A 19,341-nucleotide genomic window follows, 5' to 3' on the forward strand; every position below is an offset into this window, starting at 1 on the left:
GACATGAATCTTGGCAATGCTATAAACGTAGCCGACGCGCTAACCTAATAAACGCATTGCCATTTATTTGTCGTAACGCTGCTTTTTCTTCTTCTTGGGATTGTTAATTGTTTTTAAAGCTTAATCTTTTTTTAAAGGCGTATTTTAACTGAAGATGGGTGTCCCGGCGTTTTTCCGCTGGCTAAGTCGAAAGTATCCGTCCATTATTGTACACTGCGTGGAGGAAAAGGTATGCTAACAGGCTAGCCCAGCTAGCTAGCTCAACAAACACAAACACGATGCGTACGGTCTTACGCCACATACACCTAGACGCTGTTCATTTAACGAGTTATATAACAAAACAGCCTCGCTATCTTATTAGCCTATCCTTTTTCCCCTTCAAAACAGGGATTGAAGCCTTTTTGAGCTCGAGTCTAAAATGACCCTAACTGGGTTTTAACTCGTTTCATGTGCTCTCCGTTATTCTCCTTCATGCTAATGCCAAAATAGTCCTAGTCTAGTCTTATCACAGTTGCTGCCTCTTTCTCTGGGAGAAAGTTGCCAAAGCAACGCTTAAAATGCCGTTAGAAGATGCCCGAATGACGTCACGTTGTAACGTGCACATCAAAAGATTTTCCTGTGAGACTTAGAATAGCGTTTTATCACCATAGCAACATTTGAAAGTCATGATTATAACGTATCACTACGAGCTAATTCAAATATTTTCTATATAAAGAAGCTGTAGTAGGGACTAGGATGTGAAGGAAAACATTTTATTCTGGATTTATTCTATTATACAGACATTCATGAACATAACTTTATTTGAGCATGTTTTTTAACAGGTCTTATTTACTGCACAATGTACTTTAAATTACCATATATAATCAGCGTTCCCCCACAGGTCTGAAATATACTTGCGGGGGTAACCAGCGGAACAGACCAGCATTGGTCTAAAAGTGGTCTACTACATACAACAAACTAATACATATGACACTATTTTGGTTTATTTGATATTTCCATTATTTTCACATTTCAGAGATCAAAGCTACTATTCATTCTCTCTATCTATCCATATGTGAAGACTTGTGATTTGCTAGTCATTCAGCTGCTACTGTCGAGGGGTCGCCACATCGCACCACCCGATCCACACATAACTTGGCCCCAAGTTTTACATTGGATGCCAACCCTCCCATTTTATCCGGGCTTGGGAAAGGGATGCCGAAGTGTCCTGTTAAAAACATGGCACTGTTTATTGGAGCACATAGCCATAAACCCGTAGAGTTCAAGCCGTACGGATTAATGCAGCAACACGCCATTAGCCCCTGACCAATTTAGAAGTCCTACCTGTGTGTTGACATGGGAGGCTTCGGATATCGAACTGCAAATTTGGGTTTTCTTATCCGTCATGATAATGTTATTTCTTTTAAAACATGTCAATTTTAATGCTACTGGGATATGAGAATGTCGCAAAAATATAGAACTCTTACAATGTGCACATTCATATTATTGGACACAGAAACAACCTAAAACAAACATAAGAAATTTATGGAAATGTGTACGAAAAGTGAGAATGAGTATGAGTCAAAATGATCAGATTGTCCCTGATAAGCAACCCGTGGCAATAGGCAAAAACTTTTAGAGGAACCAGACTCAACAGGGAACCCATCCTCATTTGGGTAATGATGGGTAGCAGGAATTTATCCATATTAATGCAAAAAAGTGGCTAAAATGCTCTGGCTAAAATCCTGTCCGATACTAGTCAATCGAACCCCTTTATCGTTGTTCTTCCGGACAGAATTTTAAAAAGGTTGAGCTGTGTGAGAAATGCTGCTGCACTACCTACTGCACTTAATTGAATCTAATTTAAAAGAAGGGAGTAACACAATTATAACACTATAAATATAACCAGGAAGAGAGTTTAAAATAATGCAGAAATGCATAGATTTGTCACTTGAATATTGAAGCATTGAAGACCACGCATAACTAATGAGAACTAATTGTCTGCATTAATACAGACTAAATGAAACGCAGTTGTATGATTATCCTCTCATCCTGTATAGTGTAATGTATGCTTATGAAGCTAATTTTTCCGGCCCTGACTGAAATCGAGGAATCTTCATAAATTTTTTGTGTTTCTTTCAGTCTAAAGAGTGCAATGGGGTCCGGATACCTGTTGATACGACTAAACCCAACCCAAACGAGGTGGAGTTTGATAACCTTTATTTGGACATGAATGGAATCATCCACCCTTGCACACATCCTGAAGACAAGTAAGTATTTTTTTGTACTAGATGTGCCTGCGACTTCCTCAAGTGGAATTTAAATGCACACTCATAAGCGTGTTTTAAAAAATGTCCAGCACCATGTTAAATTTTGGAATGAACTAAAGTTTTACGTGTTACCGTAAAATGCGCGGAATGAAGGTTCTTTGATCTCGGTTATTAAGTAGATTTTAATAACACACCCATATGTACAAAGTAATCTGTTAAATTTTGAGATGAACTTTTTTTTAAATGATGTAAGAGCTTTTTCCGTTTAAAGTAGCTTGTCCTCTCTTTCCGTGGGTCTTCCCCAATGTAATGAAACGAAGCCTATATGTTACCTAAAGCTCGGCCCAATACGCCTGTAAAAACCCAATTAAAATTTGTTCAGTAGTTTTTACATGATGCATGCACAAACAGACAAAAATTCAAAAAGTCATCTTGATGTATTCTATTACTCCTCTTGCATCTCCCCAAATTATTTTTCTGCAAATATCAACATACGGACATGCCAACATTAGTTGTGTTATATGTTTAGATTTTATAATTTTATTTATGTATTATCTAAATTATTGATGCCCCGTAATTTTATTTGCATGAAATAAAATTGCACAGTCATATGCACATTTTAAATAATGTACAGTGCCATCTGTTGAGTTTTAAAATGAACTAAAAAAAATTTAGGTGTTACTGTGGAGTACTCGCAATGAAGGTGTGATATTGTAAAGTTAATTGCACACCTTCACAGTTATAATATATATATATATGGATAGATACTCTAAAGCCATATTTCTCGAGAGTAATTCTATTTTTTTTCCCTTCTTTTCTCCTTCCTCCCCCCTCCCCAGACCTGCACCCAAGAATGAGGATGAAATGATGGTTGCAATTTTTGAGTACATCGACCGGCTTTTCAACATCGTTCGTCCGAGAAGAGTCCTTTACATGGCAATCGATGGAGTTGTAAGTAATCTGGCTCAGCACCATTCAGACAGCTGGGTCAGTTATGTTTAATCAAACTGTTTATATTGTTGTGGGTTGTATGGGGTTGTTGTTTGGGTTTATATTTGGTGGTGGAGGTGGGGTGGACTAGGGTTATTCCAGATTCAACTAATTAGGATTTTAAAATTGACAAGAAAAAAAATTCTATTTTAAACAGATTTCTTAGGTTTCTTGCTTAACCTTTTAGTATTTTGCCAAATTAATGTAGGTTTGTTTTGTATCGAATTGATGTCTTGCAGCATATTTCATGGTAAACAGTACTTCTGGGATTAAATAATTATTATTTTAAAACATATAAAGTGTGTATTGTGCCTGTCATTGCTTATTTTTGAGTTCTGTTCTTTTTCCTTAGGCTCCTCGTGCCAAAATGAACCAGCAGCGATCCAGACGTTTCCGGGCCTCTAAAGAAGGAGTGGAACTTGCAGACGAAAAAAAGAAAATAAGGGAGGAAATTTTTCAGAGAGGTACCGGCCTTGTTTGGTTGCGCCTTATCATTTTGGAGCATCCTTGTGGCTGCTCTTAGTTTGGTCTGTAGTGTGCTTGTCCTTGTTCTTTGTTTGTTACAGTTGTATGTTTGAAATGTATTCAGAGAGAGAGAGAACAAGCTTCATGGATAGAATAAATGTTTTATTTATTTGTTAACTTAATATTGCTTTTCATTTTAACTAGGTGGTTACCTGCCCCCTGACGAAATAAAAGAGCGTTTTGACAGCAACTGCATCACTCCGGTAAGTGTGCTAGTCTAATAATTTAATTATATTTTTGTTTATTCATACATGTTTTATGTTGCTGTAAGACATAACACTTAAACACACATGGGGAAATTTTCTTATTAATCTTTCCTAAAGACAAGGTGTAATACCTTTTTGGAGATAAATCTAGATAAACATCAATATGTGTCTGACTTGTTTCATAATTTGGAGGTACACCTCACGAAAGTAAAAAGGTAAAAAAATCACCGTTCTTTCTCAGTAAAACAAAGTGGTTCACGTTAGTAATTTCCTTTAGTGCAACATGTTTGCAAGCTGCAAAGTTTAACCAGTCAGCATTATTATATTTTTAATATTCATATACACTACTGGATAACATAGTTGAACATTTTCTTAGTTTAACCTATAAATTCAGTGGTAAGACTTTTCTCATTTTTATGAACTTTCACATTACGGTTTTAACTCCATTATTTATTCTAATATAAAGTACAGCGGTATCTCAACATATAAATTTGATTAGTTCTTAAGATGGAAATTTGGATTAAGTAATAAATTATTTGAGTAATTCAATCTCAAATCAACCAGTAGAAGAGAAATTTTCCACCATTTCTTCTCAGATTTTGCAGATTTTTTCACTAATTGTTGGTATTGGCATGAGAACAAAAATCCCCAATTTTTTTGTCCCACATCCCGCTTGTTAAAAAATGGCAGCCATCTTGATTTTTGCCCTCAACGCGAATAAATAAAAACCAGGGGTGTTATGCCCTGTTTTATAGAAATCATCAAAAATTAATTGTCCAGGTTTTGCAACATTTTATGATTTGACACACATATGTACAGCAATATCTGTAGAATACTCATAAAGTCTGCTCTTTCCAAAGTGGAAGTTACCTCAAATTCCTCTGTAATGCATATTTAGTTAAAGACTGATAATGAAGTTATTCATCTCTCTACACTGAAAGGACATCTTAGACTAAAGGGTCTGGTAGCAAAAATCACCAATCACAGTTTTTGTTTCATCACCCTGGGTATCTGATTCTGAATGAACAAAGCCCACAAAATGATTTCATGGAATAAGACCAAAAGGATACATGTAGGAGACCTGTCCAGTTTCAGTGACAAATAATACCAACTAGGAAAGGCATGCACTTTGTAGCTACCAAAGTCATTTTGTTAGGAAATGCCTCCACAAATGCTTGACCACTAAGTGGTTTTAGTCATCTTTGCCTGAAAGTTTTCAAAGCATGCTTCAACGTTCTTGATATCCTCAGCTGGCAATCTGTATTGTTGTCCCATTCCACCTGAGACAGCAGGAACAAAAACTACCGTCAGTATATGGATGAATGGAATTCAGCATTCTTTTTTGCTTTCTGGCCAAAACAGATTGTTCCCAAATGCCCCGCGATGCATAAACCTGACAAAAATGTCCTGATTTTTATCAGATCTTTGGTCAATACAAACAATGTACCACTTGTCATCATAGACTTGTCGTTTAACAGTACCACCTATCCCGTCACAAGGACTCTTTCCATGACTGGTAACAAAAAAATTCCAAGCAGCACTAAGGCCAAAGTTATCAACATGGTCAGCCAAATTTGTATTTTTTTTATACTGGCTGGCTGCACCATCTGAGAAGTAATGCACATGATTTAAATTAGGTAGAAGAACTTTCAGTGGATTCATGAGAATCTCAATAAGCTTGTGAACAATAGCATTGTGTTTCCTTTCTTTACTGACAACACAAAAACTTTTGCAACTTAGTGAACCATCGTTTTCACTACCACCCCTATAGTAAACCACGAAGGGATGCAGAGTGATCTGGGATGTATCCCAATGAAAACCTTGAACTGCATCCTGACAAATGAAAAAATAGTTTTCGGCAAAATCCATGAGGATAACAGCCTCCTCTCCAATGGGAAGTTTCTCTTTCAGTTCTTTCAAATAAGCGGCCTGAGCCTTGGCTGTATAGTGATGAGCTGTGCAGGAGTCACATTTTTCACAAAGTCTCATAATGAAATCAGACACTGACAAAGACGTGTCAGAAATTTTGCCATGGCTTTCATGATTCCACTGCTTAAACTGAACAGTGTCATCTGGGTCCAAATCAGCATTTTCAAATATACCATCAAGATAATCAGATAGTTTTGATTTAGGGGGCACTGCTCACACCTGTGCAACATACAGTCACAAGAATCCAAAGAACAGACAAGCTTTGCCATCAAGTCTTTGTAATCCGATTGTGATTAAGACAACAAACTACTTTGGAAAGATATGATTCATAAATGAAACACACTCACTCATGGAGTTGGAGATAATTCAACTTTCTGATCAGTATGAACCTGAATGGTTCAGTTACGGGATACTGTTTGACAGTGATACATGTATCTTACATGTACCACCATAAAATGACACATTTACTGGTAGATAAGGTGTATTGTGTAGATCCATGTACATTCTCTGTATATAAAATGTGTATCAAATCGTAAAACATTTGCAAAACCTGGACATTAAATTTTTGATTTCTATAAAACAGTGCATAAAACACCCCTGGTTTTTATTTATTTTTTAAGGTGAGGTGATGTGAAGTTACCCCTATTTTTTTGAGTAACATATATACATGCAGACCTTGGGTTCTGGGGGGTTGAAAATGTTTTTTTAGAAATATATCCATAACCGCAAGAGATTTGCAAAATCTGAATCTACATGAGAAATTACATAAATACACCAGGTTATATCTCCATATGGCGTATAGCAAGTGAGTTATCAAAGAAAACAGGGTTTTCAAAAAGGGGAATGGCATGTCTTGAGACGCGTCGAGGCCAAAAATTAAGATGGCTGCCATTTTTTAACGAGCGGGAGTTGGGACAAAAAAAATTAGGGGGTTTTATTCCCATGCCAATACCAACAATTGGTGAAAAAATCAGCAAAATCTGTGATCATGTGGTGGCACCCACTGGTTGATTTGAGATGGAATCACCCATCTGCATTTACATTATTTCCGTAAGAAATAATGTAAATGCGGATAATCTGTTTCACCCAGCCACAAATGTTACCAACATAAAAAAAAAAGGCAACATTTTGTTAACTTTCACGGCAAATAAAACACTTAGGCTCTACATAATGTTTGTGTGATGTAATTTTTTTTCCCCCTCCTCCATTAATGAGTAAATAGGATATTTAGAATATAAATGCTGGCATGGACTTTACCTCAATTAATAGAATTACGTGCATATTTGCTCTTGTCAAAAAAAAGTAGAGTAGTGACTAACCAACTACAACAAATATTCTGATGAATATGTTCGATATACAGTAACCGAAAAGCCATACAAGTTAACAGGGTTGTGTTATTTTGCATTAAAGACAAATATCTTACACAGACAATAGTTAACTCAGGTAGGGGGTGCCTAAAGGGAAGATGACTGAGTAATTAGACATCGATTTCCACTTGATTCTTACTAGGTGTAACCTCTGGTGGCAGATTTCGGCGAGCTATGCTTGCGACACTGTTTTTTATGTAAATTTAAAATACCCCACTTTGTTGCATCACTGTTACTGAAAATTCCATGGTCTTGATGGTTCCAGTGGAGTAGCATTGGTGTAATGGTCGGTCCTCTTTATCGCAGATGCACTTATGCTCTCGTCCAATCAAGTTGAGAACACATCAGCACAGCACGCAAAAAAAGAAAAGAAATTGAGATTACTCTTACTGCACCTCTATTTTTAAAATTAGGACAATTTTGCTTTAGTAAAAATGGATTGGTTTTATTGATTTCTGCTGTTAAATGCACCTTCATATTTTCTGCTCGATTTATTTGAGATCCTCCCATCACAAATAAACTCATTCTAGTGTAGTAAAAAAATTGCTTTTAATTCTTCCAAACATGAATGGATATTATCAATAGAATAAAAGAAATCTGATAAACGTTTTGTGTTTTCACACAGGGCACAGAGTTCATGGACAACTTGGCCAAATGTTTGCGCTACTACGTTGCAGACAGACTGAGCAATGATCCTGGATGGAGGAATGTCACAGTAGGTTACCTTCTGTATTCAGGCTTTAACACTATGCTTTCAGCTCTAGTGTGTCTAAAGTGCCGCCTTTACACATTCTTCTGTAGAATTCAATGAAAGAGGTCTTTGCAGTCACGATTAAACTGAAATACTTGATTTGCAGGTCTTTCTCTCTGATGCTAGTGTTCCCGGAGAAGGTGAACATAAGATTATGGATTTCATCAGGAGACAGAGGGGTAAGTTCCTGCACCGAGCCCTGACTCAAATGCCATAATTATGATCTGATCTACACTTAAGCAATATCACATGAGAGAGAGAGAGCGCTCTTGTACTGAATATCCGCACAGTGTAATGCGGCTGTGGACACAACCATGCTCGTACTGAATACTATAACTCGACCTTGAATGCAGTGTTTTTGTTTTTTTTAAACGACAGTTCCACAAACGCCATCTATCAACAGCAGATTGATTTTGTTTGTAAATAAATCAATTGAAAGTGAATTCAAAAATGCCTACTAAAAAACAGATGTGCAGTGGCTTTTTTTCCTGCTGCTGTTTAAAATTTTCATTTTTGTTCATCAACTTTTCAGTTTCACTGCCTTTTTTTTTTCAGTTACCTTACTTGTCCAATTTTGCTGCTGAATTTTACATTTTCACTTTTGACTAAAAATAAGTATTATATTCTTGTTATATAATTTAATAAGGTTACAGGATTGCATATTAATTGGCCAGCTCATTACATCTCCACTACATTCTCAGGTCAAGTTAACTGGCAGGCTTCTTTTTTTTTTTCTGGATGAAAAATATATAATTTTAGTATTTACTATAAATAGATTTGTTTCTCATCCCCCATATTAAAAAAAAAAGAAAAGGTTTTATAGGATAACTATATTTGTGTATCATTCAATACTTATTTATATGGTATTCATTTATATGGTAAATAATTAAAACAAAATATAAAGTAAAAATATAACCTTTGAAAAGAATCAGCTGTAGTTATTGAGACCAGAGAGAGGAGAGGAGAAAGGGGGCGCTGTGTAGGATGACTTTCTCACACGCATGTGCGAGCACACCAGTTTACCGATAGAGATTCTTACTCAACCAAGCGCATACACGCGCACACACAGACACATGGACCCACATGCACGAATGTTGACTATACGTATGATGCCCGCGCACAGACGTGTGGGCGACAATTAACCACAATTCCGCAGCGCGAGAGAGAATGACCATTATCACAGATGTGATCATGTGATGCTTGGGTGTCAAAACAAGAAGCATATGCGTGCTACATAATGCTTGATTATGTTCGATGATACTTGGTACTCATGTATCAAGGCTTGTTCGTTTTTCAAGTCAAATTATTATTATTATTTTTTTTAAGTTTTGCGTCTGTTAATGATTTTTCAGGATGGAATTAATTTAGTTCATTAAGTCTATACTGATGGACATTTCCTTTCTTAAGCACTTAGCAGCGATGATGGCCTAACTATCCAGATTCAGAGTAATTGTAATTCATTTATTTACTTTTTTTTTTTTTTTTTTGTTCTATGCACAGATTATTAACTCGAAAATAAAAACAACAATAATCTCGTCCTGAGAATGTAGTAAAGATTTAAATTTTTGGCCAATGAGAATGCAGTCCTGTAACTCTTACCCTCAGTACATTTGTTAGAAATGGAAATGTCAAATTCAGAAATGAAACTCAAAAGATAAGGTACGAATGAAAAAAATTTAGCAGCAAGTCTGTAAAACCTTTATAAGCCATGGTGGTGGTGGACAATCATGTAAGTCTCATATTTTAAGTTTTCTCATGAGGTTTTATTCCTTTTAGCCTTAGCTAACTATAGGTTCCCAGGGTTGAATCCCAAATAGCATAAAATGGGTAGCTAGTGCCCTACACAGGCTGTACAATCCCTTGTTCCACGCTCCAAGTAGTGCCCTTGATCTATGGTTAATGATTACAGCAGTGTGAAGCTGTGGAGTGGTGCGTGTGTCTGTATAGTTAAACTTCTATATGGTATTATGCTTTATATCAACAATTGTCCACTGTGGTCACACTGGTAAATTCAATTCGGGTAAATTATATTTGTATAGCACTTTTAACAATTGACATTGTCACAAGACAGCTTTACACAATCAAAAGAATTATTGAAGTTTTTATGAAATGTGTATGACTTAAAATGGTTGCAAAGTAAACGGTAAAGAAACATACAATTTGTTTGCTGCTGTTGTCTTGGTTTAACCATCCTTTGTTTTTGCACTTCAAGTTGACATGACTACCATTTTAATTAATATTGAATTAGACTGTTATCATGGCAAACACTATAATTTTGTCATAGTAAATAGCCTTTTAAAACATCCACTACATTGCAATATTCTTAAACGGTGCACAGTAAATGTTTCCTGCAGTTTTGCTTTGCTCTGTTGCTAAATCAGGCATCAGTAAAATGTTGGATTTTTTTAAAAACCTTTTCTTTTTTTGCTCAGCTCAGCCCAATCACGACCCTAATACACACCACTGTCTCTGCGGTGCTGATGGTAAGTGAATGTTTAATTTTATTTATTTTATTCCCTTAACTATGACACTTGTCAAAGAGAGATGAGCTTTATACAGCGACGTATTGAATTTCCCCCCAGTGTTTGTGTCTACTGCGCCGGACAGAAATTGCTGTAATAAGCTTGTTGGCGCTTGAGAGGACCAAACCATCTAGTGATGCCTAGAACCTGTTATGAATAGAAGCAATTAGCAGCCGTGCAATATAACAATAAGGACTGTAACAATTGGTGGTGTATGATGCTTTTGGAGGACGACAGCGGGAAAAAAATATTGCACCTAGTTAGATGTAAAAAGAACTTGTTGTCTGTTCCTTTTAGCAGCACTAGAGTGTCCCTGTTGCTGCTGTGTTGTGTAAGAACCCCAATTATCAGGTCCGTATGTGACCCATAATTTGGACTAATAAAAATTCAAGTCGGTGAAATGGTTTTATGTACATTTCACTGGCAGTTAAATGGATTCATCCATCTTTGTAGTCTGGCTCTGATGCCTTAATGAATATAATCCTGATAAACACATAACATTTACACGTGATTAAACAAAAGACTCAACCGTGTGGTAAAACTTGACTCATTTATCTGATTGGCAGAAAAAGTTTAATTATAATATAAAATGTTGAACCTTGGGAAAGAAGAGAAATGTGTGATAATGTGTGCAAATGTAGACCTTTACCACTTAAAAAAAAAAAAAAAAAAAAAAAGTGTTTTTTTTTTTCCTTTTGAATTAGATGTTTGTAATTTTGCCTTGACACTTTTTATCTATAATTTTTTAGCCCTTTATTTTTTTTGTTCTTAATAAGTCGAGTCTTCTTTTCACTAGCCGATTTAATTATGCTGGGTCTGGCAACACACGAGCCCAACTTCACCATCATCCGAGAGGAATTCAAGCCTAACAAGCCCAGACCCTGTGCCCTGTGTGGACAGATTGGACATGATATTAAAGAGTGTCAGGGTGTAGCCAGGGAGAAGAAAGGAGAGGTAATGCAGCCACATCTCTGTACTTCAAACGCAGTGTCCTTTTATTCAGCTAATCTGATTGCTTTATTGAAATTCTTCCCCTCAGCACGATGAATTTGCTGACACAGTGCCAGTATCTGAGCAGGAGTTTATATTTATTCGATTGTCAGTACTGCGTGAGGTGAGTATCCATCTGCCGAACAGATGCTGACACAATCACACTTGAGTTTGCAGAAGCTAATCATTATGCATAACTGACTTATTTATTTATTTTGTATTTACTTATTTGGATTATAAAAAAAGCCATCTTGCGGCTTTTCACTGTGTTGCTCATTTTTCCATGAGTTTCAGTATCAGTTCAGGTGTTAAAGATTGTAATTTCTCTGCAGTATCTGGAGCGAGAGCTGACCATGGCCAGTCTGCCTTTTCCCTTTAATTTTGAAAGAAGTGTCGATGACTGGGTTTTCATGTGCTTCTTTGTGGGAAATGATTTTTTGCCCCACTTGCCTTCTTTAGAAATCAGGTATGTCAAGACGGCCTCAAGCCATTTTCTCCATCCTTTACTAGTACAAATGATCACCTATGTGGTTGCGTGACAATCAAGCCATCGTATGCTGAAAATGTTGGAAGTCAAAAATGCGTTTAATGTTGCACTCCTAACGTCCCAAACATCAGCTTAGCGTAACCTACCTTAAATGTGCACTTGCGTTAGAATACACAGTTTATCTTATAATAAAATATATTGTATATTTAAAAATAGTTTTTTAGAAAGGAAACGTGGTACACCGTAAAGTATCGATTTGTTACCAGTGGCAAGGATCACTGGAAGCTATGGCTGACTGTTGCCACCTAGCATTACGAGGTAGTATTACACCATGTCACCCTCATCGTATCTAATTTAATGTGTACAGTCGACCCCAATACTATAATTTAATTTTTTTGTTTAAACCCTAAATATGCCCCAAAACACTTTTTCATTTCAAACTGGGCTTAATGGATTACCCTTATACCTGTATGTACTGTACTGCTGTATCTCCCGCAGTGCTAAAATGTAAAATACATTTGATGTTACCCCTATCCTATATGTACTGCAAGCACTTGCTGCAGGCTAAGTACAGTAATAATTTACCACCCAAGCCGCATTTTTCTCTACGGTTGCCTTGTGTTCTCTCTACAGTGCGAAAACATTTGTACAATGTTTTGTACATTTTATATGGAAATTTACCTGAATTTAACATTTGTGTTACAACATTAATAAATTATGTTCTTAATAGTGTAGCACTAAAACGCATGGAAAACTATATATTGCCTGGAAAACAGCCATAAAAAATTTACAGTTTCCGCAAAATTCCAGGACATTCTGCGAACAATTTTTGTTTAGGTTTTATGGAAAAATCTATTAGCTATTGAACTTTCCAGTGTGTAAACAGTTGCTTAATTTACTTTAAGATCTCATCATGATTTGTATGTGTTACTTTCAGAGAGGGCGCCATTGACCGGCTTGTGGGTATTTACAAAGACGTTGTGCACAAGACTGGGGTAAAAAAAAAAATCCATTATACTTTGGAATCATGATTGTTCCAGGTTTAATAGCTTGTGAGAGAGGTTTTAAAATGGTGGCTTTTTTTTTTTTTCATATAGGGATACCTGACGGAGAATGGTTATGTCAACCTGGAGAGAGTAGAGCTCATCATGCAGGCTGTGGGAGTTGCTGAGGACAACATATTCAAGAAGCGCAAAGAGGATGAGGTACAGTATTCCGCTCTGATGAAGACAAATGACCAAGTCATGATGGCATCACGCCCCCTGCTTGTTTTTCTAGTTGCTTAGTCCTTTCACATGTACTCATGACGTGGTGTTTATGTCGATATGTGATGGTTCGTTTTGTTTCTTGTAGGAAAATTTCAAAAGGAGAACAAAGGAAAAGAAGAAAAGAATGAGGGTGAGTAAAATGCAATTGTTCATTCTTAAATTTACTAGGATTCACATGTTCACTCTTGCTGGTATAGTCCTCTTGCACTCAAGACATGGCCTTAATCATTTCTCACTGTAATGATCACTTATGTGGTGGAATATACATTTGCCTGTGCATTTATTGCTCATGACTTCAATCTCTTTACTCCATGAGTAAAAAGTCTCTTGCCGCTGCTCAATATTGTACAAATTACCAGGAATGGTTATTTGTTTCGCTTTTTCTCTAAACGAACTGTAGGCACATTTCCTAATGAACATGGTCAAACCTAATTTGTCCCATTAAACTATAAATTTCTGTAATGCTTCACATATTGTACTAACAATTATTCAGGTGAGAAGGTTAGTTGGTTATGCTGCCTAACCACAAGTTTTTTTTTTTTTTTGTTTTTTTCCTGTCCTTGTCACCAGTGGAGTATAAAGACCTTTTATATACTTTTCCCTATAATAAGTTTAGTTTTAATATTTCTACATCTAAGGTTTTGCCTGCCCTTTTGTTGGCACAATGATTCAAAGTTCTTTGTACATTTGTAATTTCTTTCTGTGGTGCTTGACTGGGCGTCCAGGCATTTTTTTTTTTTTTTTCTTTTGTGTGGGCAGTAAGTTCACATAGCGATGTTAAAGCACGCAGAGATGCGACATCTATTGAATAATATAATTCTCTTTTTCTTTTTTTTCCCCCAGAAAGAAAAGAGCATGATTCAGTCTTTTGTTTCCATCACTAATGTCTTCCTGCATTGCATTAAAGTTTACTTTATTGACTTTGATTGGTTTGTTTTTGCTGTCTGTTTATAATTTTAGTGAGAAGCCTGTATGATGGGCATGAAATAATTTCTTCTGTTCCCTTGTGAAAAGAAGAATCTTTTTTGCAGTAACTGAGAACATGTACAGCATGATGTGCTCCAGTAGCTGCTAATGTTGTCAGCTTCATTACCAAGTTACATTCTATAAAATAACGTCTATGGACCTTTTTGGCTTTTACCTCACCTTTATTAAACATTATGCATGATTGCACCAGATTTCAAAAAAGGCATTAGATAAATAGCAGGAAAAGTTTGTTTGAGACCAGTTCATTTGGGTAGTTTTACAAATCTCTTAATCGTGTGGCTGGATGTCTTTGTGCATTATAGGCAGAACGGGGTCCGGCATTTGTCACAGGGGGTCAGTTTGCCCCTCATGCGCTGGGAGGAAGAGACCGGCCCATGCCTGTACACAATGCTCGTCATACAGCCTATGATATGAGGATGCAGGGCAACAACTACCAACAGAACAAGGTACATCCCCGTGCATTTACACTGGAGATGACTTGCACATGTACAGTATCTATCTAGTGGTGATCTTAATTATTTCAAACTGTGGTTTGTCATTTTAATAAATTTGTCATTTGTTTCCTGTTATGATTTATTGCTCTTTTACCACCACCCACAGGATGCTGCCAATTCTTTAAAAGCCATGTTGAAGAATGGAGGAAAAGTAAGTAGATCAAGTTTCCTTTTTATCTGCAGTAATTTTTTTTTTTTTATGCAGCTATTATATGATAAAGGTGTTTTTTCTTAAATGTATGTAGTCTTTAGTTGCATGCAGTTTACTAGTCTGTTAAACATTGCAATACTTTTATTTATTGAAACTGACGTGATTTAACACTACCAACCAGTTTTATTTTGCAATCATACTGATCAGTTTTAAAAATGTTGATCTTTTAACGCTACACTACAAACAGCTATTTTTAGCTATTGCTAAACACATTTTTGCTGTTCAGGATTCTGCCGGGCCCAGTGACAGTGCAGACCCTCACGGTGTAAAGAGGAAAGCAGGGGATAGCGACAGCGAGCCCGAGCCTGAGGATAACGTCAGGTGATGATCTGATTGGGGCCCACTATTACGCCTCATTAATCCCCCCCCCCCTCTTCAACCCTCCACCCCCACCCCCCTGCTCAACTCTGGTGGTGGCCTCTTCCACAAGTGCCAGTGATTAATATGGAAAGGGGAATATGCACTGAATATTCCTTTGTGATGCACTTGTCAAAACTGTTAAATCCGTTGGGCTAAATTGGTATTCATAGCAGTATTTCTTGCCCCACTGGGGACACGTTGAGGATCGGCTCGACAGATGCTGCTCATCCTTGATTACATGAGTGGAGTGCTGCTGCATTTTTAGAGTCTACCAAATTTGTGTTTCTGGTCCAGCAGTAATATTTATGAGGGCTTGAATATGCATGGAAGAAACATAATGTTTTTGACACACAAATCCAGTCTAGCTGTGATGAAAATAAAAATACATTAATTCAGTTTTGTTCCCATTATAATTATTCTATTGATCATTGACTTTGTTTTAAGCCTGGTTTTTGTGCATGTAGGTTGGGTGTAGTTTTTCCCCTTTTTTTTTTTTTTCCTCTCTTTAAGGTTGACTGGTAGATGCTTATTTTTTTCCGTCTTGCAGGTTGTGGGAGGCAGGCTGGAAGCAGCGGTACTACAAAACCAAATTTGACGTGGATGAGACTGATCATGAATTTCGTAAGAAAGTGGTCAAGTCTTATGTGGAGGGCCTCTGCTGGGTTCTTAGATACTATTACCAGGTAGGTGACTGAATATGAACCCACTATGATACTGTTATGTTTGTTGCTTGCTGCAATGTTTTATTAATTGCCATATATATTTTCTCCAAGAAATTCAGAAAAAAATTGTATAATATAAATTATATTAATGTATTTGTTTATCTGTGTTTAATAAATGGCCTAACAAATAAAAAATTAAAAGCTCTTTTAAGTAAGCCACCATATAGTGTGAGCAGGGGTATGCTTTGTGTACTGGGGTAGGAATTGGAGTGTGGACATTTTACCCATATACACAAAGGTGAAGAAGAGCTCCGATCTTGATTAACACTGACTTATACTGAAACGGATGGACTTGATGATGATGATGATGATGATGATTATGATAAAATTTATTATTATTATAATAAAAAGGTAATTGTTAAAATTAGTGACAGTAGGATAAACTGCCAACTGGTGAATGGAATAAAACTTTTTAAAACTTTGGTAAAATAAATAATAAAAAAAGTTGTTCAAGTATTGTAATTTGTTTTTGTCATGACCAGAACCTTACGACTCACTTTACAAAGGAGTTTGTTTACATCACCTTAAATTTTCGTAGTCTGATCAATGATTAGTGCCAAGGTGGTGATATTATGGATGTGGTACACTACCATTAAGACAGGAGTTTAATGACATTGAATTAAAAATTTAAACGTGCACGTCTAGTATATGCAGTAGTCCTAAAAACGCATTACCAAAATTCGCTACTCTTTCATTCTTTATTGTTAATGCAGCAAACCAAACAAGCAATCTCATTATTTTGCTAAAAGGTAGATAATTGGTTTCCCGCTGATACCGAGACATAGATTGCCTCTAATCTCTCTGTTCACCTCTTGTATTATATTGCCTTGTCCTTCAAAGACCGTATTATGTAGTCAAATCTAAACCCAGGTCATGATCTTTTAGCTGTAAATTGTATAATTATTTCTTTGCCATCTCCAGCAGATCCCAGTTTGATTAGGGTTCTAGATGAGGGGATTTGTGTGTGTGTGTGTAGTGAATAAGAGCTCATGTACATGCTGTGGCTTGTTTGCCTCCACGTGTCTCACCCCCATGGGACTTGCCGAATAGATTTATTTCGAGTTCCCACTTTTACTGCGCGCGCACACCACACACAGGGCACTGGAAGGTGTATGAGGAATAAATATGGAGGGTAAATATGTACATGGCTTATATTTAACCTTCCACACGTGGAGTTCAGGAGGTTGTACGCTTTTAAAACCTTGGGTTTATTGGTACTTCACGCAATAATTTATTATGCATCGAAACGGTTCGTGGCAGTGTTGGATTTATTTTCCTTTTTTGTGGAATAAGGTAGTCTGTTACAGAGATCAAATCAGCAGGCAATTACATATCCCATATCCTTTAACCTTCTATATTATGAAAAATAACACCTGGTACTATTATCACGGCCATTTTAAAAGCGTTTGGTATAACCTATTGGAAAAGAGACGTCACTTTTTTACATCAAGGTAAAGACACTCTTCTTCAGAATCTTGTTCTTTTCAAAGCAAGTCAATCGTTTCTTCTAACCGTTTTGTCCTTCAAGAAGTTGCCACGGTGTGGGTAATTAACTTCCTGAACCTTTCACAGGGCTGCGCATCCTGGAAGTGGTACTTTCCATTCCACTATGCACCGTTTGCATCCGACTTCAAAGACATCCAGGGCATGTTCACAGACTTCGAAAAAGGGACCAAGCCGGTAAGTTGAACAGGTGTAGTTTTTTGGGGAAAATTTTAATGTTTTTAAAATAAAGCTTTGTTGAGTAATAAGTGCCTGGTGAGATCCTAAAACAAAAAGACTAATGGTTTTGTGTATGGCTACGTTTTTGCCTTTAGTTCAAACCTCTGGAGCAGCTAATGGGAGTGTTTCCTGCTGCCAGTGGGAACTTCCTGCCACAAACATGGAGGGAACTGATGTCCGATCCAGTGAGTCCACTTTAAATGGAATGCTTATGTAGTTTTTACAGTGTCATGGAAAACACCAAAGCTGTTTACTGTTTTGTTTATATTGAATAATTAAACTTGGTATAATTTGTGTTAAACAGGACTCTCCCATCATTGACTTCTATCCTGAAGACTTTGCGATTGATTTGAATGGAAAGAAATATGCCTGGCAGGGTAACCAAAGTTTATTTCCAAATCCATCTACAATTGCCCTTAGTTTATAAAGAAAATCAATAAATGTTTTTAATAATGGCACTTGTCTTGTTGAAGGTGTCGCTTTGTTGCCGTTTGTTGATGAACGCAGGCTGCGGGCAGCCTTAGAAAAGGTTTACCCAGACTTGAGTCCAGATGAAGGTGAGTGCTTGGAGACAGTTTATTCCATTTTGTTTACAAGCCACTAATTTCTAGTGCCATTTATGGGAAACATGGTGACTGAGGGGTGGACAAATCGCAAATTCTTTAACTAGTCCATATAAAAGTTGCAAATGCTCTGAAACGCTATAAAACTAGTCTAAAAAAAATAATTTTTCTGATTTGGTGATTAGTCATAAATGTGTTGCTGGTTTAGTACTTAAAATTGATTTATTACAAGGAACTTAATTTCTTAGGAAATGGCTTTAAAAGGTTATTCGTGTTAATAGTTTCTGTGTTGATGCGTGAGCATGTTGCAAATTGCTATTAATGGACACTTGGTCTCACTTGAGTTAAAGATAAAATGGAGTCAATCTAGGTGGCACGGTGATGTAGTGGTTAGCACTGTCGCCTTGCACCTCCAGGGTCCGTGTTTGACTCCTGGCCATACTCGATCCCCGTCTCTGTGTGCATGGAGTTTGCATGTTCTCCTCGTGCTAGGCGGGTTTCCTCCAGGTACACCGGTTTCCTCCCACAGTCCAAAGATATGCAGGTTAGGCTAATTGGCGTTGTGCCCGTTGCCCGCGGACCTTGACCTTGGATAGGCTCCAGGTCAAGGTGCGCGACCTTTATTCAAGGTCCGCGACTTTGAATAAAAGGGGTATAGATGTGTAAGTGGAATCAATCAAAATGTGATTTAGTGATTTTTACCTGTGCTTTTGTGTTTCCCTTTTAGCCAGAAGGAATAGTCTGGGCAGCGACATGGTTTTTGTGTCGAAGTCCCACCCTCTGTGTGACTTTATACAAGAACTCTATGGATCAGCATCTCAGGATGTATGTCATTTTGAAGTTGGTTATTTTAAAATTGGGCTAGGAAAAAAAAATGGTTGCATGAAGAAAAATTTTGAAAGCAAGTAAAAAAAGCTCAATCTAGAGAACCTGTATAGCTGTATTCTTGTTGCTCTTAAGCCTGAATACAGAGCTAAGCTTAATGTTTATCAATGTGT

The 19,341-nt window shown here is 36.9% G+C and overlaps 1 protein-coding gene across 1 annotated transcript in view; it reads left to right on the forward strand.

The window, feature by feature from the left end:
- The first annotated feature begins 9 nt into the window (after positions 1–9).
- xrn2 (5'-3' exoribonuclease 2) overlaps positions 10–19,341 on the forward strand; it is a 31,135-nt gene continuing 11,803 nt past the window's right edge. Inside the window, exons 1-23 of the mRNA XM_053489252.1 lie at positions 10–229; positions 2,122–2,249; positions 3,089–3,200; positions 3,592–3,703; positions 3,909–3,967; positions 7,892–7,981; positions 8,124–8,196; positions 10,450–10,500; positions 11,336–11,493; positions 11,579–11,653; positions 11,862–11,995; positions 12,954–13,011; positions 13,114–13,221; positions 13,370–13,414; positions 14,574–14,717; positions 14,872–14,916; positions 15,203–15,297; positions 15,884–16,019; positions 17,631–17,738; positions 17,876–17,965; positions 18,085–18,157; positions 18,254–18,337; positions 19,071–19,168. Of these exons, the coding sequence (XP_053345227.1) occupies positions 155–229; positions 2,122–2,249; positions 3,089–3,200; positions 3,592–3,703; positions 3,909–3,967; positions 7,892–7,981; positions 8,124–8,196; positions 10,450–10,500; positions 11,336–11,493; positions 11,579–11,653; positions 11,862–11,995; positions 12,954–13,011; positions 13,114–13,221; positions 13,370–13,414; positions 14,574–14,717; positions 14,872–14,916; positions 15,203–15,297; positions 15,884–16,019; positions 17,631–17,738; positions 17,876–17,965; positions 18,085–18,157; positions 18,254–18,337; positions 19,071–19,168 (2,151 nt within the window). The 5' untranslated portion in view covers positions 10–154. The remainder of the gene's footprint in view (positions 230–2,121; positions 2,250–3,088; positions 3,201–3,591; positions 3,704–3,908; positions 3,968–7,891; positions 7,982–8,123; positions 8,197–10,449; positions 10,501–11,335; positions 11,494–11,578; positions 11,654–11,861; positions 11,996–12,953; positions 13,012–13,113; positions 13,222–13,369; positions 13,415–14,573; positions 14,718–14,871; positions 14,917–15,202; positions 15,298–15,883; positions 16,020–17,630; positions 17,739–17,875; positions 17,966–18,084; positions 18,158–18,253; positions 18,338–19,070; positions 19,169–19,341) is intronic.

The sequence above is a fragment of the Clarias gariepinus genome, chromosome 27 (genome assembly GCF_024256425.1).
Source record: "Clarias gariepinus isolate MV-2021 ecotype Netherlands chromosome 27, CGAR_prim_01v2, whole genome shotgun sequence".
NCBI classification, from domain to species: domain Eukaryota; kingdom Metazoa; phylum Chordata; class Actinopteri; order Siluriformes; family Clariidae; genus Clarias; species Clarias gariepinus.